Source organism: Ambystoma mexicanum, chromosome 9, assembly GCF_040938575.1.
Source record: "Ambystoma mexicanum isolate Mex_15411 chromosome 9, UKY_AmexF1_1, whole genome shotgun sequence".
Classification (NCBI taxonomy): Eukaryota; Metazoa; Chordata; class Amphibia; order Caudata; family Ambystomatidae; genus Ambystoma; species Ambystoma mexicanum.
Window position 1 is genome coordinate 932,408,007 of NC_090931.1, and position 25,144 is coordinate 932,433,150.

Consider the following 25,144-nt stretch of genomic DNA (forward strand, 5'->3'; position numbering starts at 1 on the left):
CTTGCAAAAGGGGGAATTTGGAACTAAATAAATAAAGTAAAGAACCCGCTGGAACCTTAACTTTATTGTTCTTGTCATCATGCAAAGAGGTAGTGGGCCTACCTGTGGGTCTACATGAACTATGAGATCTAAAGGAAAGGCCCCCTCCCTCGCTGAGAGTTTCCATCTTTGTCTTCTCCCCCTTTATGGAGAATTGGAATTGTTTTAGCTTGAGTGTTTTAGTCTGGACTGTAAAAAATGGTAAAAAGTTTTGTACTAAACTGATATACAATACAAAAAAAAGTTTTATTGTGGGGAAACTGACACATTCGACCGCCAGACACTCACTGATCTTCTACAGTCTAGGTGAGCCTTGAAATAGGTATATGTATTGTAAGTACCCCCGAGAACCTTATGAACACGGTGTCTATCGTGTTTAAGGGGAATCCGACGGCCGTGCAGCCCTAGTTAGGATGTGGTCAAATGACTGGATCCTGACGCCGAGGGTACTTACAAGACCCATAACTATTTCGAGGCTCTCCTATACTTGGCACAGGAGAACACACAACGATCTACTCCGTGGCAAATTCCTGCGCACGGCAGAGAATCGTAGGCCACCCAGAACTCCACCTTTTACCGTTATGATGTAGGCCTACCATATGCCAGCTTCACCAAAAAGCGTGTATTTAGCCGAAACGCAGTAGTGTCGACTACTGATTTGTTTTTATAGTGTATATTGTCTACACTGTCATTTGAGCACTATTGCTTGTATCAACTATACATGTTATTTGTCAATTACATCCCTTCTTCGTTTAAGGGACAATAAATGTTTATGTATTTGAATCCATCTCTTTGAACTGGAATGAAAGTATATGTATTTTGTACCAGTGAGGCAAGGCAAGGGCGCCTGTGCAAAGGAGGATGAAGGCACAGCAGGCAAGGGAGCCTGTCCAGGGGGGAGAGGTAAGATTAGAGAGGCGAGGTAGGAGCCTGTCCAAGAGATGAAGGTTGGGTTGATGACCCTGGAAATGGCAAAGAGGTCAAGGAGGACCTCCCAGCGAGTGTCACCATTAATGGGAGAAAAGGCGATGGGAGAGAAAGGTGACCGTGTACCGGGGCCATAGGTCAGTTGAGTTAACAACAAAGAGGATGTTTGTGAGAGTCTCTCTGGCGGAAGCCGTGACATAGGTGTCTGCAATAGGAAGGCCTGGGTTGGAGCCCAGTATGTCGTCCTTACGTTTCTTCCGGCCAGATTTAGTAATAGGAGAGGTATAGGAAATGGAGAAGAAAATAGGAGAGCTAGATAGCAACATAGCTAGCTGCAATGGTGAGGAGGACACTTACCAGGCTGATGTACTGATGGAGGTGTGGGGGGGCAAAACACAGGGGGTGGGGGACAGAGGTAGGAGGCAGAAGCACTGAGGACAAGGTCGAACATACAGGGTGTTAATGCAGGATGTACTCAACAGCAGATGCAACGCTGTTTGTGAAAGGTAGTGAAGTAAGTCGTGCACCAAGCAAAAAACGATTTTAAGAAATAAAAAGAGCAAGTACACAGCCAAGTTCAATTTTAGACAAAGTAGAAAGAAACACAGTGCAGCATGTGCACACGGCCTAGTTCGATTTTAGCTAAAGCAGAAAGAAACACAGTGCAGCATGTGCACACAGTCAAGTTCAAATTTAGCTAAAGCAGAAAGAAACACATTTCAGCATGTGCACAAATCCAAGTTCGAATTTAGCTAAAACAGAAATAAACACAATGCAGCATGTGCACACAGCCATGTTCGATTTTTAGCTAAGGCAGATTGAGGGTATTGTGAGCAGAGTAAAGGTGAGATGGAAGTGGAGGGTGTAACAGTCAAAAGTGTGGAGGATAGAAGTGCATGTGTGGTTGTGGATGTTGATCCTCGGGGAAGTAGAAAGATTGTCACCTGGAATTCAGTGGGCCAGGAAGGCATAGTTGTGTTGCACCCCCTCCATATGATCAATTTGATTAAGAGGGGTGAGGGGACCCCCAGGCCCGGCCAGGCAATGGCCAGGAGGCCTTAGAAACAGGGCCTTTGAAATGCAGGGCTGGCTACCGCCTCAAGGTGAAGCCCATTGGCTTTAGTTGAAGAGGAGTCGGCCAATCCCAGTGAGGCAGGAGGGCAAGGTATTCCTTTGTTTACTGTGGCAAGATGTGTGCAGCCATTTTCGTTTGTCAAATCATAAAAGAACTGATGTGTGCAACAAGACTTTTGTATTTCAGTTGGCAATTTGGGGACGCAGCATCCAGAGATCATTAAAACAGTGCTCTGCCAGGTGGCAATCACCTGTCAAGCCACTGTTGATCCAGTACGTATATGACGTGTTGATGGCGTCACTCTCATATGAAGCCTCACTGCACAATTGTTTTTCTGCTTCCCTCGCCGTGTTCTTCCCCATTTTGCTGAGCACAAGGACACACCAATAACGTATTCAGCCCTGCAGCACATGATGCCATAATCACTGCTCCATGGTTCACAGACCATGAGATGTAAAGGAGCAAGGGGGCAGGGGGTCCCAGAACACATCCAGCCTCAGACCCACTAGAGCTACTAGTGGGTAGGTAGGTGGGGGCTGCTAAGCCCCATTTTAAACGAGTTTTCGCAATGCCAACCGTTTGGGCTTATCTGTAGGCGTGGAAAAAGCACTTGCCAGGCACTGACATAATGGTATTAACTGGCAATTAATGATAGCAGGTGCAGAATCGTGCGAGCACTTGGGCAACTACTAGCAGTGCCTGGCAAATGCCTAAAACGTATACACAGCTCAAAACTGTTTGCTTTGGCCAATGCAGGTTTTTAGCAGTATTTTCGTGAAGGATGTGAATAGTGCTTATAAATAGAGTAGCTGAAGGCAAAGACGTTTTTATTACATCAGTGGTTGGGCTTACAGCTCCAATTTAGTCATTAACTCCCAGAAGATTTATTTATTATATATATTTTATTTATTTAGCAAATGGTTTACACACAAAACCTTTCAGCTATACAAAATCTAAAAAATGAATGACCAAAAACCAGACAATTAAAAGACAACAACAATAATGAAATACATTTTCGTAGTCGATTTCTTAAAGCAATCATTCTAATATTTTCCAATAAAATAATAAAACAAAAAGTTCTACATTACTCCTTCCTTATTGGAAATCCTTGTGGCTTTCCTGAAAAAGGACTTTAACAAATTCCAACAAAGCGAGCTCCGAGCAATCCTCTTGCCCTGCATTAGCAAGGCCGTAATTTCATTCAGAGAGAGAGTTGAGTAGTCATTGAGGAATTTACCCATTAGGTTTGATCTCCTGTCCCTTAACTCCGGGCATTGCATGACTAGATGATACAGCGTCTCTGGGATCTTGTTACAAAGTCTGCACGAGAAGTCTCGTTTTTTTTTTCTTTCCTTACTTCCAGTCTTTCTTTTGTAGGATCATATTCAGACCTATTATTTTCAGGAACTGGTTACATAGAGCATCTGACGGAAATTTCCCCAAATAGCCTAGAATTGTGCCTCACCTTCTCATGTCGATATAGCTCTTACCATAAATCTTGTACCTGTTGTCCTCTTTCAACGTGTCGATCCAATCCTGGTCAAGTAGTTTCTGTTTCACATAGTCTGGATTTGCCAGGAGTAAGTTTGTCATACTTATGTTCTCCAGTATTTCAATGCACATTGTTTTCCAATCCACAAGGGTCCTTTCCCATCCCAGTGCCAAAGCCGCTTTCTGGACCCAAAAGCCCCCTTCTGATGGAGGTTGGAGGCACTTACGGTAAAACAAGTCTTTCATACGGTAACTGCATACATGGAAGTTAAGCCCAATTATTTCCTTATTATTGATATCGGGATGGATTTAGGCAAGGAAAGTACACTCCTCCAAAAGGACCATTCTAAATTAGACCACACAGTCCAAGATGGTGAGAAGGAACATTCCATACCATAGTATAGGTGGGACTTTCATTTTTTTGTAAAAATCCAACACTGGAATAAGGGAAAATCTGCAGTGTCTGAATCTTATCCTTCTAGCCTGCGTTGCAAGATTTTTCGTTTTGCTTTTTAGGTTGTGTTCCCTGTGAAAGTCATTACTGCTATCATTGATAGACCTACCCAGATAAGTTATTGATGATGCCTCAGGTACTTTAACTCCTTCCATAAACCCGCCAGTTGATCTCTCTCTTCGGCCTCTTTCTCTGTCCCTTTTCCGATCAAGTGTTAGGATTTTAGATTTGGCTGGGTTTACCCGCAGATTGTTCGTAGAAACATAGAGAGCCAGAGAATCTAGCTGAAGCTGCAGACCAATCTGGGTCTGGTCAATAAGCACTAGGTCATCTGCATAAAGGATCCTATTGATCTGCGTTCCAGCTACATTGGGCAGAAAGCATCTGATATTATCATATGCAATTCCAATGTCCGAAATATACAGATTAAATGTAGCTGGTGCTAGACGGCATTCCTGTTTCAGTCCCTTGGCTGTTATAATTGGTGCGGTCAGGTTTCCCAAACTGTCCAGTCTAACTGTAAAGCTGGTCTCAGTGTGGAGGGCCTTGATGGCTTCCCTTAAATCCTGTGGGCAGCTCCAAGCTTTTAGTTTTGACCATAGAGTGGAACGGTCCACAGAATCAAAGACCTGTGAGAGATCAATTGATGCCATGTAGATGTTAGTTTTGGCCTGTCACATTAACCTGTTCTTCAAAAGGTTCAAAGGAAAGAGATTTAATTAAGTTCCAATACCCTTTACAAAGCCCGCCTGCCAAATATCAAAATGTTTGCTTTCCATGCTCAACTTATTTAGATGTTTAAGTAGTATGGTGGCAAATATTTTTCCAACAACATCAAGTAGGGCGATAGGTCTGTAGTTTGCTCGAATCAGTCTATCACAACTTGAAAATAGGTACAACTTTTGATGTCGTCCAGGAGGCTTGAATTTTCTTAGTGACCTTGATTTCGTGAAACACATTTTTCATGAAGGCAGCCCACTTTTCTGCTTTTCTGGGTTCTTTTTTTTAAAGATATTTGTGAGGCCATCCAGCTCTGCTGCTCCAGAGTTGCTGGATGATTTTATCAGTTTCAGAATGTCATCTTCGCCCATCTTGAATGTCCATGCACAGGGTTCCTCCACTTCCTCCCCTACCTTTTCAAAATGTTCTAATGAAAATAGAAATATAGTAGATTGTCCATTCACCAGCAGGTACTGAGTTCGCCATCAAGGATTGCTGTGGGGCTTCCATTGCATTACAAAATTCTCCACATTTCGCTAGTGTTCTTGGATGCCACTATCTTCAGCATATATTCTGCATCTTGCTGGTAAAGTCTATATTTATGCTGCTTTATCCAATTTTTGTAGCATTGTTTTGCTACTTTAAGGGCTTCCCCGGTCATTACTGTTGGTGACTTTCGGTCATTACTGTTGGTGACTTTCGATGTTCTCGCTTTAGGCGGTTTAGACATTTTTTCCATTTTGAGACTTCTGTGTCGAATTTATGATGGTTAGAGAACATGCTTTTTAAGCCACTGCACCTTATTTCCGTATAAATCTCTCAAGTGCATTGGATAATCCAGATAGTCTTGCGTAGTGGACTCAGCTAATGACACAGTTAAGTCAGAAATATTTCTGGCTGTTATTCTTAACTTGTTTCTTCCGGGTGCAATCCCCAAGCAGTTTTTCACAAGTGTCGGGGGGGGGGGGGGGGATTTGAGACCATCCCCTAACAGACAGCTTCATGATCTTGTGGTTGATATCACTTCTAGCGACTTCCTTAAGAAAACACTGACAGACACTTAGAGTGCAAAGTTTGATGGTAAGGCTTGAGTAAAGCGCCATCTCAAAGAGTTCCCAGGAGAAGATGTTTTGGGGATGGAGGGACACGAACTGGGTGGGAATGACTATAGGGATTAGCATGGCCATGGGCAGTGTGGTGAACCAGAAAGAGTCGGACTAGGATTTAGCATGTTCAAAGATATTTTATTTCAATAATAAGAGAGGTGACTAACCCTGTCGCTATGATGGTAATTCCCTACCTGACAAACTAAACTAAGTGTGCTTGTCAATTGTCCAAAACAAAATAGTCCTCTGTCCAAAAACCTTGGTGTTATCTGGCTCTACCACTTACGGATGGTGTTTCCGGAATCTCAGCCTCTTTTCAGGTTCTGAATGACAAGTTATAGTCTTCACACACATCCAATACTTTCCATTCTTTAAAGGAAAAAATGGATTTTCTTAGTGCAATTTCACCACTTTTGATCTTGTTTTTGATCGTGTCCTTGGTTTGGGTTCAAACAATGGAACCAGCTGGATTCTTTCTATTCCCACTCTTCATCACTTGTACTTGCATTTCTCAAGCTCCCCGAAGGTCACTGTTGTTCTGATGTCCTTACTTCAGTGAGGTTTCTCTGGGACGTCTTCCTGTATCCAATGTTTGTGTTTCTCTGGCTCCTGTTCGTGTTTCTCTGGCTCCTGTAATCCCTTTGGCCACCCCAGGCTCGTAAATCACTGACACTTGTTTTTCTAGGGCTCGCTGAAACACTCGGGCCCTCTGAGATGCTTAATTCAGCGCAGTCTCGAGTTGACGCCTGCCCGTGTCCAGTGTTCGGGTTTCTTGTGCACCCGTAACCCTCTTGGCTTCTCCAGCACTCTGGGACACATGCGCTCGCCCCCTGTCCCCAGTATTGCCTTCTCGGGAACGTTTGCTTCCCTTCCTCTGCCCACCTCGGCAGTTATCACACTTCTCATGCAGAGGTTGGTGATCCATTCTCTCTGCTGCCGTCAGCTTTCGACATCGATTAACAGGCCCTAGGCCCACCAAGGCTTCAATGCAGTTGCGCCAGCAGTTAAGACGGTCCATCTACCATGCCCGGACAATCGTCTGATTCAGCTTCGTTGCCTCTCCTGACGCCAGTCTTCCGGCGTCCACTTTGCGAACAGCTCACTCTCCACGCTACTGCTGACTCCACTTTCTAGCGTGGCTCCGCCCCTCCACAACGTTCTCCCATCAGAGTCTCGACTCTGCATAGTATTCTTTATCCTCCATTCAGAGGTCCTCATCTTTTTCTAATCGTTGCCACAACGAAAGCGTTGTCGTTCCTCTTTGACTGTTGAGTTCAGGGGGAATCCAGCATTAACTGAAGCCAAAGAGTTTAAAGTAATGTCACTATTAGTTGAATACAAAACAGAAATAACGTCACTCTTTTTCGATTCCCATATATGCAGTCAATGTCTTATTGATGGGGAGTTCCTCATAGGAATGGGAGTCCTTGTCCCCTAGAGGGGAGTCAGAGTCATTTCCAGGTAGTTCCCACTTTCCCAGATGCTAGGAAGGGTCTTGCTTAGCGGGCTCATCTCACTAGCCTCAAAGGGGGTGTCTCCCCTGTGGGTAGAAGGGATGAATAGTCCAGTTTTGTCACAACAATCAACGGATGGGCAAGCCAAACAGCGACAAGCTGTGTCCCTCCTCACACGCCATTTCTCCTTATCTGTACTCTAATGCAATAGTTTCGGCTTATAGGTGGCGCAAGAGCTACCTAATAGCCAAAACTAAAAATGTTTTTGTTCTCCCAATTTTCCTTCATTCGTAAACTCGCCTAGCTGACAGTAGTTAACGCCACAAGAGCATGCCTCGTAACAATCCATGTGTATGTAACATGCAAAAAGACTTCAGTGAATTGACCGCAGTACTGAATATATTTGCTTACCCACAAAGACACAAACGTGCAGCCTGGTTGTGCTTCGTCCTTTTGCCCTTTCAGTAGACCGATATACTGCATCTCTTGTTACTTATGAGCCACTTTTGGCACTTTGTGCTATCTCACACAGTTAATATTGCTGGCTCTGAAGTAGCTGAACAGTCCACTGTGAAAACTGCTATTGCGTTAATGTTTACTATCACATTTTATGTAAAGTTATTTCACTTTTGTGTAGTTTGAGTTTATTTATTTATTTATTTGTACATCTGTAAAGCGCACAAAGCCCAAAGGCAACTAGGCGCTGGCACTTAAGAAGTTGGTTACACTTGATTACAGTTCCAAAATACAGAAATATATTTACATGGCAGCTAGGCGCTGGTACTTCAGAAGCTGGTTACACTTGAATATGGTTACACAAGACAGAAGTACATTTACATGGATGTGAGGTCATAAGTTGCTCATTCAAAAGCATACATTCAGGAGATAACTATTGAAACATTGGTTGAGTATGCTAGTTTCTGTTTTCTGTATTTAGGTATGGTGAGCAGGTTAGCGTAGAAAGACCAGATGGTTCTATTAGATTGAGTCTTACAGATCAAGTTACTTAGGTAAGCAGGCGCTTTGTTAGAGATACATTTATGTGTGACCATAAGAATTTTAAATTTGATTGTGTCAGAGATTGGGATCCAATGGATGGTCCTCCTAGTTGATGAGATGTGATCGTTGAAGGGGATATTCAGCTCTGATAGCATTATTTAGTACATTTTGTAATTTATTGATATTTCTAGTGCTGGTTCCTGCAAAAAGTGAGTTGCAGTAGTCGATTCTGGAGAGTATCAAGGCTCTGGCCAGGGTGATGGAGTTGTGCGGGGAAAGCAATGGTCTGCTAGCTCTAATCAGTTTAGCTGTGTAGGCAGCAAAGGAGACTATGGCGTTGATCTGTCTATTTAAGTTTAGGGAAGAGTCGATGTAAACCTGAAAAGTTTTTATTTCATTAGCAACCATAATTATGTTGCCATCGATGTTGTTGAAGGATTTATAATGTTGTAAGAGATTGTTTAGTTGAGTTTTGTTTCCAATTAGTATCAGCTCTGTCTTGTCTCCATTAAGACAGAATTCGTTGAGGGCCATCCAAGCTTGGATATTTAAATTTTTGGAGTCTGTGTCATAACATCCGGTAATTGGGATGAGGATTTGAGTATCATCCGCATAATTTGTATATGTGATAACCATTTTGTCAAGCTTATCGAATAATAGCTCAGTGAATGCATTGTATAGTGTCAGCAACACACAAGATCCTTGTGGAATACCACAGGTTACAGAGACCGGAGGGGCTGCTGATGTATCCGAGAAGACCCTCATGGTCTGGTTAGAGGGAAAGGATGTGGTCCATTTGATTGCTTCGGGAGAGAAGTGGGCGGCAGTATCAATATGTTGGCACAGGATATGGTGATTGAGCAAATCAAAAGCTGCCTAAATGTCTAGTAGAAGGAGGATGCATAGGTGGCCTTTGTCTATATATTAGTCCATTTGTGTTTTCAATTCTAGTGAGGCTGTTTCTGTTCCATGGCCTGGTCTAAATCCTGATTGTCTTAGGCCCAAAAGATTATTACATTCCCAAAAATGTTTGGATCTGCAGCTAGGCTGCATGGTCCAGGATTTTTAATAAGAATGGTACTGTAGTGATAGGGCGGTAATTAGTGGCGATGTTAGGTCTAGAGTGGGTTTTTTCAGTAAAGGTAGAACCCAAGTTGTTTTGAAATCTTCTGGGACAGAGTTTGTAGCAAAGGAGCTATTAATGAGGCTAGTGATGAAAGGTGCAAGTTCCATTGCACATTCTTTTACCATGGTTCCGGGGCAGGTGTCGCCCTTGAGATGCAAGGAAGGTTTTAGGCATTTAATAATATTGATAGTGTCTGAAATGAGCAAAGGTGCAAAGGCAAATTTCTGTTGAAGGAAGTGGCACTGAGCAAGATGGATTGAGATTGAGTTTGGATTTTTTGGGGCTATTTGTTGTTGTAGTAGAGAGACTTGTCAGCTAAAGCGTTTTGGGTGTTGGCACACCATTGTTCATTTTTGATAGTATGGTCTGGGGTAGGAGATGGTGATTCTAATTCACAGAGAATTGTGAATAATTCTCTGGTATTAGATTGAGCATTTGAGATTCTTTGGTTATAGACTTCACTTTTAGCTTTAATGATTTCTTTTTTTTTAGTTGTTCGCTTGGGTTTGGAAGTGGGCTTTGTTCTTAGGTGTTGGAGACTTAAGCCAGATGTTTTCTGCAGATCTTTTAGTTGAACTCTAAAGCATCTTTTCCATTCTTTTTAATAAGAAAAATTGCTAAAATTGCCCACTCTATTCTTCAATGTATCCAGTTTAGTATTTTGCTGTAAATTCTAGTGGCCGTGCAATTTCTGCTCAGTCTTTCTTGCAGTTACATTAGTTCATTATTCCGTTTTTGTGATCGTGACTTGACCAGTCTAAATTTATGACATCCATTTGTAGCCTGCAATGCCGAGAACGACATTGTGGTTGTAGTAATGCCTTGAGGTGCTTATCATTGATATGATCCGTCTTCCTTGCATGTCGTTATTGGGATTCCGCATGTTTACAGATTATTGATGCATGAATAACACAATCATGAAATTGGGTTAAAAGAGAATTCTGAAAGCAGGGCCGAGTGCAGATTTCTGCACTGACAGTTTCCCAAAGTATCGCCAACACATGCAGTAACCTGCAGCAACTACAACATTACAGGATTCTCCTGGCGTGTTTGGCGGATTGTGTAGGGTGGGCTCAGGAAAGGGGATGGAGGATTGGGGCAGGTATATTGGGGAAGGTATATTGGGGGAGGGATGTTTAGGGAAGGAGTGTGACATATGAAGGAGGAGGCTTACCTCAACCCCTGGTTGGAGAAGTCCAGTTTAGTGACTTTGAGGCTAATGGCCTGACCTTGGGTAGTCTTGGTGAGTGAAGAGAATTCAGCGATGGAGTGCAGAGAGGCTTGGGGAAAGCACGACAAGGATCCATTGTTTTCTATGGGGTAGAAGCCAGATGTGTGCCACAGAGATCAAATGGCAGAACACCTCAAAGATGGCGAGAAATGTGCGATGGTGGCTGCACTGCGTTGTGTGCAACAGGTGTGTCATGTTGAAGGGAGCACAGGAATGGTCAAGGGACCAAGCAGTAGACATGCACGAAAATTGAGGTTGCCAGAGACGAAAGTAGAGCAGAGTCATGAAGGATACAAAAAGTGGCAATTGGTATAACGCTTGTTCACGGAGAAACAGTGGTTGAGTGGGCTCTTAATCCTGGGATCTTCATTGATACTATACGGAACGTCCCATAATAAATCCTAAACCAGAGAAATTACACATGGGCAACCTTAACATGGAGCTGTAAACTGTGTCACTGTGCCTTTAAGTTCACAAAGTGCCAGCTCCCATCACGCAGTACAGTGACATTTTAACTCTTCTCTTTTGAAAGTTGCTGTGGGATGGTATAATCTCTTAAGCATCATTTTCTTGTTTCAGTGTAATAATTGAGGTCCCCGATTATTGAGGAAAGGCGGGAGGATTCTTTATGAATTCAATGAATATACCTAGGATAAAGAACTGGATTTACAAATTACTAACTATTCCTTCTTCACCATGGGATCTTCTTTGACATTAATAGACACTAAATAGAATACCAAGGTCCCAAACCCCAGGTGGAGGGACAATCAGGAACATACTTCAATACAAAGCAAGTCCTTTTCTAGAATAACATTTGTCCTCTAAAACAGATTAACCAAATAGGTTGCACAGTGATACATGTCCCATCTGTGCATCTCTTCTGGCCTCTGAATCTAGGCAGTAATGACTTAAAAAGGTACAAGCCGATTTCCTGGACCTTTTTGAGAGACTTTTGAAATCTTAATATTGCTCATGAAGGATGCTGTAGCAGTCTTTCCTCTAGTAGAATGAGCGGTTATTTTTCCAGACAAAGACTTAAGAGCTTTCTGATAGCAAAGCTGGATATAGGATATTATTCACCTGAAGATGGATTCTTTAGAAGTTGGAAAATCTATGTTAATCGTTCCATAGTTGATCAGACGTTGTTTCTATTTCCTGTAGCTTTGTGCCCTTTACACATCTTGTAAAGATATTTCTGCTGTTTTACTGGAGTGAAAGTATTGCCGCAGAAGACGGGCAGGGGAAAAGATTGATTTCCATCAAAGTCTATTACAACTTTTGTAAGAAAAGAAATGTGTTCTCTGTCACTTTATCCTCATGAAATAGATAAATAAAACCTAAGGTTTGTGTGTATGATGCTTGCCTCTTATAAACAATACAAAGAGCTAAAAGCAATGAGAAATTCCACCTTCCCAGAAAGATGGTGTAAAACAGCCTTGTGCATTGGTTCACATTTATTTTATTTATTTATGTATTACATTTGATATAGCACCCGGTTGCCCTCTGGCCTGGTGCGCTATACAAATAAATAAAATACAAATACAAAATACACCCACACCGACGGTATCACAGCGATTGTACAGAGTAGATGGTTGCAGTAAAAGACAACAATGTGGTGGCGAGCACAGTACTTTGCAACCTGTGCATATTTGTTAAATAACCAAGCTTTTTAAGTGTTTTTCTTTTTAAACTAGGAAGGCCGGTTCTGGATGTGATCTGTAAGGGTATTCCACAGGGTGGGAGCAGTGACACAAAAGCCAGATCCCCGCCAGCTCACTTGAGGTTGAATCTGGGTGTGTGTAGAGCACGTCTGGAGGAAGAACAGTGGGAGCCTGTCACTGGTTTTGCTGAAATGCGTGGGAAGAGGTAGGAGGGGCATCAGTGGGCGATGGTCAGCTTTTTGAAGTCAATACATGCTTTTATTGGAAGCCAGTGAGCATCCCTTCTTATTGCTGATATGTGGGCTGAAGGTTTTAGGCCCAGGGCTGATCTCAGGGCTCTATTTTGCAGGAGTTGCAGTTATGCAGGGTTTTTTTCAGAAGTTCCAGAAAAAAAAACATTGCAATAGTCGAGCTTACTACCAGTAATGGCTCGAGCCAGAGTTAGGCAGTTTTGCAGAGAAATTAATTTCCTACTCAAGGACATGAGTTTGAAAGTGTAGGCAGTAGTAGAGCCTAGCGCATTGATGTGGCGGGCCATGTTGAGTTCGGCATCAAGATAGACCCCAGGGTTTTCACATGTTTTGAGACCTGGATGTTGATTCTGTCGATGGGGATGGAAGAGTAGGAGGGGTCTAGGGCAAATGGGCGGCAAGCCGAGCCCAAGATGAGAAGCTTGGTTTTCTTATCATTAAGACATAGATTGTGAGCGACCATCCAGTTCTGAATCACACTATAGTTCTGGTTGATAGTTACAACGTTGTGGGCATAGTTTCCTCATATTGGTAGTAGGACTTGCGTGTCATCAGCAAAGTTGGTGTATGGAATGTCCAGAGCATCAAGGTGGTGAAATAGCCGCTTTGTGAAGGTGTTATAAAGAGCAGGGGAGATGCAGGAGCCTTGGGGGACACCCCAAGGAACTGAGATGGGATCAGCAGTGACGTTGCCTACAAAGATCCTAGATGTGCGTTTGCTCAGGAACAGCTTGAACCATTGGGAGAAGTGGAAGTTGGTGAGGAAGTATTGGCACAGGATGTCACGGTCAACAAGGTCGAACGCAGCTGAAAGATCAAGGAGGAGAAGGATGGTGACGTTTCCGGAATCTCAGACACTGTGAAGTTGGATTTTAAGATCCAAGAGTGCTGTTTTGGTGCTGTGTTTAGGTCTGAAACCTGATGTCTCAATCCAAGAAGCTGATTTGGATTTGGGAATAGGCAATGCGGTCAAGAATTTTGAGGAGGAAGGGTACTGTAGTAATGGGTTGGTAGTTGGTAGGGAGGGTGGGGTCTAGTGAGGGTTTCTTGATGAGGGCCGAGACCAAGGCCGTTTTGAGGCAGGTAGGGACATTGTTGGAGGCGAAGGAGGCATTAACAAAGTTGGCTATTGCAGGTGCTAGGCTGCACAGAGTTTAACAATGTGGGCAGGACAAGCATCACCTCTGCAGTTGCAGGGTTTGAGGTGGAGGATAGTGGTGGTAATCACCTCTGGGGTGACGGGGGGAAGTGGAAATTGTGGGGTGGGGGTGGTATTAGGGGATAAGGAACCGGCAATGTGAGTAGCCAAAGCGAGTGGTTTATCTATTAGCTGATATATTTTAAGTTTTAGTGCGTCCATTTTGTTAGAGAGGGCTGCTTGAATGGTTGAGCACCATGCCTTTGTCAGTGTGGAGTGGAGAGGGTTCTTTTCAGCTCTTTTAGGATATTGAAGACTTTTTTTACACGAGAGCAGGAATCAGTGATCCTTGTGTTGAAAGAATTGCCTTTAGTCATGATGAGGGAGTTTTGGTAAGTTTATTGCGTGCTGAGCGGTGAGCAGCAATGCTGGAGGGTGTGTGGGAGGGCCTTCATGTTTTTTGCAGGGCACATTTGTGTTGGCGCAGTGAGATGAGTTCGTCGGAGAACCAATTGTTGGCCGTTCTACCAGGTTTGGGGGTACTAAGTATAAGTGGGTCAAGTTGATCAAAGGGGGGCCCCTGAGCTTAGTTAGACAATATTCAATTCCCAATTAAAAATGGTCTTCTGATCCGAGACTGACGTTCCTAAACCTTTCCAGAAAGTCCTTTATAACCAGAATCTTGAAGGACTTTTCTTGTAGGCTGGTGTAGTAGAGAGAGTGTCTTTTATGTAGAAGAATTATGTGGCTAAGGAGTTTTGCGAATGTGTAATTGAAAGGTTTGATCATCTGACTAACTGCAATCTCATCAATACTCTTTCATTAACGGACGGCTGGGAGAAAGTTAATAGTATGATATCCTTAGATGGCTATTGTTAGATTTTTAACACTGCAGGATATCAACCGTACCTTGATTTCCACTTACACAAGAAAGCTTGCAGGCAGATGTATGCCTTTACTACTTGTGCATTCACATTGCCATACATTCACTTTGTCCCAATTACCTCTTCATACCTTTACTTCTTCTGTCTTTCACTTCTAACATTCATTACAGTGGGAGACCCATGTACCACCCTTTTATTCTAACCCATAGTCTTCCCTGTAACCCCAACCCTACCCTTACCATATCTATCAACACCTTGACAATGTGAAGATGCAAAGGAAGTAAAGGTAAGAAGAAGTAAATGTTTGAGAAAGTGAATGTAGAAGAGGTATGTGTAGAAAACGTTTTTAAGGTAAAGTAAAAGGGGGGATACCCATGCAGCCGATATAAAGGCCAATTGAAAGTAAAGGTAGCAGAATTTAAATGTCAATGTAACAACCTGTGCATCAAAGCTTTTGATGATGTTTCAATTGGTTTTCCTCTATATTATGCAAGAAAGGTTAGGTTTTTGAAGAACTAAGTGCGTCCTTCTAGGAGAGCACCCTCGGGATACTTTTGCTATTTTAAATTATTGAATTTGTCAATAAAATGGGACACATTTTTAGAGTGCAGCATAGAAAGGTATAATTGCATAATAGATGTCTGTAGAACAATCAACCTTTGTTTCCCTTTTACTTGTGGTTTTGTTCTTCTGTCGGACAGGAAATGACTGTTTGTAAATGTTTGAGAGAAATGTTACTGTTGGGCTGTTTACGGTTTGTTTTATTTATTGTAAAGGTTTTTAAACAAAGAATATACATAATATATGGAAATATACCTAAATGCTTTGTACCCTACGTCCTGTCCCCTTTCCTCCATACTGTATGGGTGTTCCCCCCCTCCCTCCAGCACCCACCCCCTGCCCCGTATGGGGACGGAACCTGAGCCTTCTGCACAGCAGAAATAGCACTTCCCTTTAAATGTATTTTATTTATGTGCAAGGATAGGCGTGACACACTAACACACTAACACACTAACCACGCCCTATGGCGGACACCTCAGTCCCTTTTTCTGCGCTACTGGAACAGATGTTCTTTACTGCAGCAGCAATCTTTTTTAACTGCGCACTTCCTTTCATTCACATAATTGTACAAAGTTCCCCGGGGCTCAGTGCCCGCCGGTCGACTGGCGCATGTCAGGTTTACCTGGTTTTGGTCAGTGTGCATCGTGTGGCACTCCTTTCCCCATGTCGGACACCCATTCACTCTGTAGTGTCAGGGCCCTCACCATAGGTGGGACTTTTGTGAGCTGCCTGCTCCACGCTGACAATGTGTTCCTTGACTAACAGGTTGGCAAGGTGGAAAGAAATCTTCTACAAGTCTCCGCTGGACCATCTCAAGAAGTTTGCACACCGCCAGTCTCGGGAGAAGGTAAGTGATCTTTCAGTTTAAGGCACCTCAGAAAGGGAACTCCCTTTCTGGGAGCTGCTGGACTGGGAGGGGTCGTAAGGATCCTTGTAGAGGTGTTAGGCCCGAGGCTCATGTGGCTACCAGTGCTTGTGCCGAGGGGTTAAAGGATCCTAGCGGGCCTAGTACTGAGGGGCACAAAAGCTCTAGTGCCGGGGAGTGAGTCTGAGGGGCCTGGTGGGACTAGTACTGGACAGTTGCCTGAGGGACCAGTCGGCTCTAGGGCAGGACCACCAGCGTTCCCGCTGAGGGCATTTCTCCTGCCGGACCAGAGTCCGAGGTCCATAAGAGAACAGGTCTAAGTACAGAGGGACCGTCTGGGCCTGCCTCCTCTTAAGTGGTTCACCGGGTACAGTCTCCCGTCACACTCAGGGTTAGACTCCGGGCCAACAGGGTGGCGAGTCGAGGGTCCACACCGCCATCTTTGGTGGACTTATCTCCGTCTGAGAGAGCCTGCCTGGACTTCAAAGGCTGATTGGGGTCTGATTACGGAGCTATTGGTCAGGGTTGACTGGTCGGGGGGGCAGTTCCCTGGTTCCTCATACCTTCCGTCGAGTTCCATTAGGTATGCCGAACCAGCATTGCAGCACAGGCAGAGCCCTTGGACTCCAGTCACATCTACCTGAACTCCCATGGCGGAAAGGTCACTCGCCTTAGTACAAGCCTCTCCAGCCTGTGAGGAGAGGTTCTTTCATAGATTTCTAAACTTAATGAAGTCTTCTCCGATGTCTGGTATCCTGAATGGGCTCATCAAAGAGGTTCTTCCTCAGGAGCTTCAGCAGCGGCAGGGAGGGCTGTCTGGGCAACATGCTCCCCCTTTGCCCACGGATCCCCATGCCACTGCCACATTCGACCTCCACCCCATCCAGTGCCACTTCAAGCACCACAGGCTCCACCGCTGCTGAACCAGCCCAGCTGAGTGTTTCCGGCAAAGGGCAGGACACAGATGATGATGAGGCGGAATCTGATGTCCATTCTTCGGCCAAAGCATTCCATGAGAGGATATAGGGGTTGGCAGAGTTCTTGGGGGCACTACCTCCCCGGTAACAATCAGAAGCAGGAGTGTTGGCAGAGGTTTTGCCTCTCAAATCATCATCCAGTTCTGGCATCCTTCAAAAGGATGTCCTGCAAGTTGCCAAAAAGCTATGGGCTAAATCGCATTCAAGCCAAGTGGTTAACCGAAAGCTCGACGCCCGGTACAGACAACTAGGCAGCGAGGGGTCGCTGCTTGCTTCTCACCCACAGCCCCACTCTGCAATTGTGGCTGCAGCATCACGATATTCCAAACTAGATTCAGCATGTTCCTCTGGTCATCCGACATCATGAATGGTGGTCCTTGGCAGGCAAGAAAGTTAATCTCAATGCAGCCTTGCATCTCCGTCAAGCCAATGCTGCAACATTGTTAGCTGCAGCCAATCAGCGACTCTGGCAGCAAATCAGGGATTTTGCACAAGATCTCCTGCTGGAAAGGCAGGCAGTGTTTAAATCCTGTCTTTATGAGGTCAAGATCATCACTCTGGACCTCCTGGAATCACCTCTGGCGTACATTGATACAGCCAGAAGTGGCATGTTCATAGGAGTTGACCTGAGGTCTAGCTGGGTGCATGCCACCAGTTTTACCACTGATGTCCAGGATAGAATCTTAGACCTTTCCTTTGAGGGAAACTAGCTTTGCATTCCTCCACGGATGAGAAGCTCAGCAAGAAGAAGACCAGCACGCAGATGGAAAAGTCATTAGTAGTGCTAACCGAGCAAACAGCCAATGGTTTTGCTCTTACCCAGGTAAGGCATGAAGGACAGCAGTGTACTCTCTTTTGAAGGCTTTAGTGGTTTCCAGGAACGGAGATCCAGGCAGCCTGAAATGTTGCCAGTACTCAAAGGTGTACACGGCAAAGGACGGGCAACAAGGGTTATCACCCCCCTCCTCAGCGTCAGCCTCCAAGTCCTAGAAACAGTGACGTGTGCACCCATGTCCATGGGTCTCCAGTTGGTGGCAGTCACACTGCAAAAAGAGCCATGGCCTTGTCTATTCTCAGACCTATGGCTGCTTTCTGTGGTTTCAGGAGGCTTTCAGGTCCCTGTTCCTCATCCTTCTCCCTCTCCCTCTTCCCGCCTGCCCCTCCCCTCTTCTACAAATAGTGTCACCAGGACTGCACAGGGAGGTGGAGTCCTTGGTTCAATGCCAAGCAGTGCAGGAGGTGCCTGTAATGGAAACAGGCATGGGAATTTACTCCAGGATCTTCGCCATACCAAAGATAAAACAGGCGGGCCTGAGAGTGGTGTTGGACCGATCGTTCCTCAATCCCTACCTACCGCTTCAAAAGTTCAAAATGGTCACACCAGCTCAATTGCAGAATGTCTCTGACCAGGAGACTGGCTATGTATCCTGGACCTGAAGGACGTATACATACACATACCGATTTGGCACCCTCATTGGAAGTTCCTATGATTCTCCATCGTGGGCAGGCATTTCCAATACAGGGTTCTCATGCTTGGCCTTAATGCTGCACCCAGAGTCTTCACAAAGATCACAAATGCAGTAGACCGTCTAATGAGGGACTGGAGTCAGCATATCTACCCCTATCTCGACGAATGGCTCGTTGGGGCAAGCTCCCTCAAGAAGCTTCAAGGACGATGCAGTCGTTGGTAGACATTCTATTGCAGTCAATCCATGCGAAAAAATCTGAGTTTTCACCTACTCAGACAATTGCCTTCATTGGGTTCCAATGGCACACTGTGGGCCAGGATTTTCCTTACCCCGGGAAGGAGAAGAGATATATGGACTGCAGTGAGGCACTTCTTGACAAACAGCTGCACGAGTGTGGTGGTATCGGCACCTTCTGGGGCTGTGGCTACATGCATTTTATCCGTTATGCTAGCGAGGCTCAAGATGAGGATTCAAATGCACCTGGCAGTCTCGGGGGGATCAGGAGACTGGGTCACAGTCAGCAAAGATGGACATTCCTCCAACCCTTCGAGAGGACCTGCTGTGGTGGAGAGAGGAGCACAACTTAATGTCGGGAGCTCTGGTTCACCCACTTCCTCATTCTGTAGAGATGACCACAGATTCCTCATTGCAAGGGTGGGGAGCGACACTGCATATACTCTCGGCTCACAGGCTGTAGCCCGGAATGGACAAAGAGAGACACATAAATGACCTTGAATTGAAGGCCATTTTTCTGGCTCTGAAGGCATTTGTCTTGAAGATGGAGAGGTGGGTGGTAATAGTGTTCACAGACAGCATGAAATTGATGTTCTACGTGAACAAGCAGGGGTGACCAGGACCCACCTCTTGTGTAGCCTAGCCATACAAAGGGCTCCTGGAAAAAGGCGGTCTACCTCCCAGGCCAGGACAATTCAGAAGCAGACCGGCTCAGCATCTGGGCTATTCCTCTTTCAAGTGGGAGATGGACAGGCTGATCTTGCAAGAGACGTTTGCGTCGTGGGTGGGCCAACGAGGGGGATCCAAGGGAGATGCGTTCCAGATAGATGAGTTGAACAGGACATGTTATGCATTTCCCCCGCCCGCCCCCCCCCCCCCTGCTGTTTCAAAAAGTGGACAACAAGCTCAGGGAGGCCAAGAGGTGCAGGCTGATCCTGTTAGCTCCTTTTGTGGCCATCACAGGCATGGTTTTCTGATCTCGGGACACTAGCCTGCTACGATCCACTTACCGTGAGGATGTCAAAACTGACGTTGTCACAGCAGCAAGGAGCAGTCCTACACCCAAATCAGCAAGCATTGAACCTAGTGGCCTGGTTACTGAAAACCTAACGTAGGCCCCTCTTAATTTTTCTGCAGACAATTTAGACGTTAATTCAGAGGGCTAGGAAAGCCTCTACAAGGGCTCAGTACAGGAGCACGTGGACAAGATTGTGTCACTGGTGAAAGCAGAGGGATGTGGATCCACTGAGTTGCCCTCCAGAAGATGTACTGCCATTCTCTGCCTATCTGGCTTGGTCTGGAGTTCAGGTAGACGTGAGTGGTGAAGGGGCACCTGGAAGGGCTCTCTAGATTGTTCCCACCCCATCCCCCCCAATCAGTAGGCCGTGGCCTTCCTGGGATCTCAATATAGTACAAGCAGCTCTAGCACATAAGCCGTTTGAGCCCATCACCTAAGCAGACATTAAAATGGTTATTCTTAAGACAATTCTGTTGGTAGCAGTTATGTAAGCCAGACGAGTGAGCAAAATACAGGCATTGTCAGCTAAGGAACAGTTTACCAGTTTTACAAGGATAAGGTTGTGCTTCGCTCTCATCCTTCATTTCTTCCCAAAATTGTTTTAGAGTTTCATCTAAACCAAGAGATGGTGCAACTCACTTTCTCCAGTTTCAGATTGGCTGAGTAATGCAGTGTCTAGATGTCAGGTGGTCTTTGAAGTTCTACTTAGACAGAACAAGTCAATTCAGAAAGTCACACGCACTGTTTGTGACATTTGGTGGAACAGCTTCGGCAAGGTGGATAGTGTGTTGTATATCAGAGGCTTATAAAGTACAAGCAAAGTCGCCTATGGAAGGTATGAGAGCTCATCTGGTGAGGGCTAAGGGAACTGTGGTTGAGTTTCAGAGACACATCGACCTGGGCTACGCCGTCTGCATATTGCCAGCAGTACTGTCTGAACATTAGCACAAAGGAGGATACAGCCTTTGGCCAGGCGGGGCTCAGAAGGGTAATTGCACAATATTATAGGGGATCTCCCCCTCCCGTTAAGTCATTCTGCGCCAGTGGTCGAAGTGTACGAAAAGAAGTAGTGGAGCTATGTTCCCTGCCAGTCTGCCCCACTCTCCACAACCCCATTGCTGTGCCCCCTCCCCCACAGTCCAAACCCCCAAACAAACACACCTATTATTTAAGGGAATGTTCAGTGCAGTGCACTGAAGTGCAAGCTTCAACTTCTACCTACACTTTTATTTTAAAACTAAACTGTTCCGGAACGGTTTCTTTTTAAAATAAAAGTATAGAAACAGTGAAACTGAAAAATATAAAAAGTATAGGAGCACCGCTTCTGCCCACTTCGACCTCTGTTCTGGGCTGGAATCGCCCATACAGTATGGAGGAAAGGGCACGGGACGTAGGAGTAAGAGCAAGTTACTGTAGTGACTACTGTACTCCTAGTCCATAGCTCTCTTTCCTCCATATGCCCCACCCTCCATCCCCCACAATAAGTACTAATGCGTATTTAGGACAGTCGTTCTCCATGCGTGTAACTGGGGACTGAGGTGTACGCTGTAGGGCATTCTTAGCGTGCACGCCACGCCTATCCTCGTGCATAAATTAAATACATTTAAAGGGGAAGTGCTATTTTTGTGGTGCAAAAGGTTGCTTTCCCATCCTCGAATGGAGGAAAGGGGACTATGAACCAGGTGTACAGTGATCACTTCAGTGAGTAACTTGTTCTTTATCCGGCAGCTTATTAAGCAGCACCTCCATTGTCAATAATAGTAACAGTTCTGGTTAAGAAAATGCCAGGTAACCGTTTCGAAGCCATAGAACAGTGTGAACAGGCCAGGAAGTTTGGTTGTCTGGACTGTTTTGCTTTGTTATCTGGACAACCGACATATGGTTAATCAACTTTTTGATTATCTGATACTTTTGGGTTCCAAATGGTGCTGGATAATCGAACTTTTTACTATATTTAAGTTTAAAGGATATTTCTATCATGTTGGGGAATTCCTATTATAATATATAATAACGCACCGTAGCCCTTGCAGACACCTGTTCGAAACTGTTAATGGTGTTTATTTGTATTTAGTCTTAGGGAGACGATTCAAAATGCACAGGCCGTGGTAATTTACTCAACCCCTTTCTTTTTTTTACAATGCGTTGCAGGCTCCTCCAGCCACATTTCAACCACTGGGTCTTGATTCCTGTTCAGTGAGTGACCCAGTATTTGTCACTCCTAGTCAATCTCTGGCAGATGATACCACCTCTGTTCATCAGGGTGCAGAGGCGGAGACTGAGATTATAATGAATGAAATGGACCATGTTTGGGAGGAACTGTTATCTATTCCTGAGCTACAGGTACCTTATTTTAATGTAAATATCTAATAATATAACTTTGTATTTTATCCACAGTCCCCTTTTAATTGAGCTCTTCAATCTTTGTCTAAAGAATGTGAATGTTCTATAGCCAGTATTTCTACTGTCATCATCTTATTTGCAGTGCAGAAGAGATGTTCCTCATGTTCCACATATACACAGTATTGCTTACTTTGTGCTGCAGGATATTACACAGATATACAGTGCTACTTCTGCTGAACAGTACCAAGTGCAAATCTACTTTGTTCTTTCTTGCTTAAACTTCACATAAATATGGCACCTTTCACAGATGATCTAAGGTGGGACAGATCTTGATACCCTAGGGCATTCCTTTTCTCAAGTGGTCTGGTGAGAGCTTGGCCAGAAGAAGAATACTTTTCCGTTTGCCAGTTCCTAATTGATTCTCATTTTGGATATGTGAGGTAGGGGTGGCAGGAGGGTAGGCTTACATGGAGGTCGGGAGAAGGGTAGGTAGAGTCAGTGTGTCTGGTGTTCAAGCTCGCTCTTGATGCCTGAGGCCACTTCAAATGTTGACATCATTGGAATTCCTATGCAGCATATGTTCATATTGATGACACTATCCCTTAGGAGGGGATTGCCACGTTTTTCATTGTCTATGAAAACAGACCGGGATATTGCCTTGTGCAGGACTGTTTGATATCTTTGAGAACTTTTAGTTATGTTTTTGTAGCAAATACATTTTTTGAGTATCATTCTTTTCTTTGCGTATTTTTAAGACTACTTTTGTAGTTTCTTGATGTGTTTTATACCCATCACACTATTCATTTTTGTTTTTTGGAGGTTTGTGGGGGCTTTCACCTATATCGGGCTGTGTATTTTTAAAGGCACATGCTATGATTCATATAAATGAGCATTTTAAATTGAAATGAAACAATTTGTTTAAAGTACTTTAACATTATAACTTCCAGGAAAGTGACCTGCAACATCCACGACAGCTTGTTATTTGCACCATGTGAAGCTCACATGGAGGTTTGTCTTTGGAGACACATATAACATCTTTAAGGGCCTTTAATGTCAATGGTGGGGTTTCCACATTGGATTGTTTTGTACTGATTTGACTATTACTATCCCATTCCTTAATACCAAACATTGGCAAAAGAGTCTTCATTACAGACATTTGATCTTCTTGCCTAAGAGCAAATCACCCAGGAAACATAATTCCTCAGAAGATGGACAGAAGCACCCTCCTTTATAATGAGGATGATTTCAGTGACAGAACTTCACCCACAACTTAATGTTATTAGGCTATTCACATCCCAGAGATGCAAAGCAACATAATTTACTAACAAGTTATTTCCAATGGATTGTGTCCACCGACGGATTCCTCATCTTTGATATATCCTTATCCTGCTTTGCAGCCTCTGAAAGATTTTTGACAGCAGAGGGTGCTTTGAAGCATTGAGTCTATATCCCTCGTTGATTCCCACATCGGAATGTGACTTTGATGACAGTATAAATAGCATGCACTGCACCCGTTGCCTCGATTCTCTTTTTCTGCATGCACAGCACACTCTCAGAACGGTTACACTCAGCGATTCGAATTTCATGCTTCTTTTTGAATTTCACTATAATGTCTATGCTGAAAGCAGGCTTTAAGAGATGCGCGGACTGTGACTTGAAGATGCCAATCACAGATCCACACACAATATGTCTCTGGTGCCTTGGCAAGGAGCACAGAGTCATTGAGTGTGGCTCCTGCCAGTCGATGACCAACAAGGCCTTAAAAGAGAGAAGGTCGAAGCTCCCATAGGGTTTGAAATTGAGAGGTGCTGGGAGCTATTTACCTCCTGCTTGTAGCCTAGAAGAGCTTGGTTAGCTTGGCACCAACAGATGCCAAGAGCTACCTTTGGCCCCCAACGGCAACTGATGCCAAACAAACACACCTATGTGAATTTAGCACTGTGCATTCAGGACAATCTATAAATAAACATTATGACAAATCTATATGACATTTAAAGCATATGGGGGATAAGAAATTAGCAAAATGTTCCGTTTGCACATTATGTCAAGATTAGATTTGCGGAAAGCTATGTACTATCTTGTTGTTCCCCAGCGGTAGCTCCTGCTCACTGGTTTAAGCCTGATACCCAGGAGCTGCTTTTAGCTCCTGCTTATCTCATCTTTATTTTCGATCCCTGCCCTAGGTCAGTCGGTTTCAAAGTCTCTGTCCTCCACTCCTTCAATGAGAAGACCTTCCGAAAGCAGGAGCTCTACTGAAGATAAGTCTCCAGAGAGGGCCAAGAAACACTCCATACATGCCAAGCAGTCGAGATCTAGGAATGATTCGTGTCACTCTTTGTCTTCACGAAAGAAGTAAAAAAAAAGCAATTTTTCCTCATCTTCCGACTTCTCACCCGACAAGCATCAGGTTTGCTTTCCCAATAAGACCAACTCAGCAGCCGAACGGGAAAAGCTCAGTAAAAACATTGACATACTTTCGAAGGTGTCCCCTTCTGGTCTTTCGAAAGAGCCAAAGAAGGGGCACTGCATCTTCCAAGACCAACAGGGAATCGTCAAAGACTTTGACGCATATGCCCAAAAGCCTGAGTTGTAAGACCTTGGAGATGTCGTCTCGAGTAGCGTCGACCAAGAGACTTCATGGAAGACAAAGGCTTCAGGGACTAATTTATCGAAGGAGTCGATGTCCAAGGGCCCTGCGACCTCCAATCCAATTATGAGTTTTAAACCTCAGTCAAAAAAGGATTTTTTCAAGTCCTTTGGATCCATCCTTGAGGAAGGCAAAGAAGATGACGATGTTATACCTTTTGGGTATGAAAGTCTTTTTTAACACCTCTGATCAATCTCGTCCAGAGGACCTAGCTGCTTGCATTAAAGATGCCAAGTGGTCTAGATACCTCCCCTGAGGTAGAATTTGACTCGCCTGATGTGAATGCTCCCCCAAATGCTGCATATAGAACCATTATGAAAAGGGTGATAGAATATTTGGGCTGGGGGCGTCCTGCAAAGAACATAACTCTGGATGACCTTACAGACATCCTGGTTAGATGCTTTCCTAAAGAGCCTGTGCTACCTATCCACACAGCTCTAAGAAACCCCATTTTGGAAAATGGCCAAAAACCTGACA

General features: G+C 44.5%; 1 protein-coding gene across 2 annotated transcripts in view; it reads left to right on the forward strand.

Annotated features, from left to right (window-relative positions):
• Positions 1-25,144, forward strand: part of NFE2L2 (NFE2 like bZIP transcription factor 2) — a 330,898-nt gene that overhangs the window by 245,458 nt on the left and 60,296 nt on the right. Inside the window, exon 4 of one of the 2 annotated variants that reach the window (XM_069616115.1) lies at positions 21,829-22,020. The exons of the other annotated variant lie outside the window; for it this stretch is intronic. Within the exon in view, the coding sequence (XP_069472216.1) occupies positions 21,829-22,020 (192 nt within the window). The remainder of the gene's footprint in view (positions 1-21,828; positions 22,021-25,144) is intronic. 2 annotated transcript variants of the gene reach the window in all.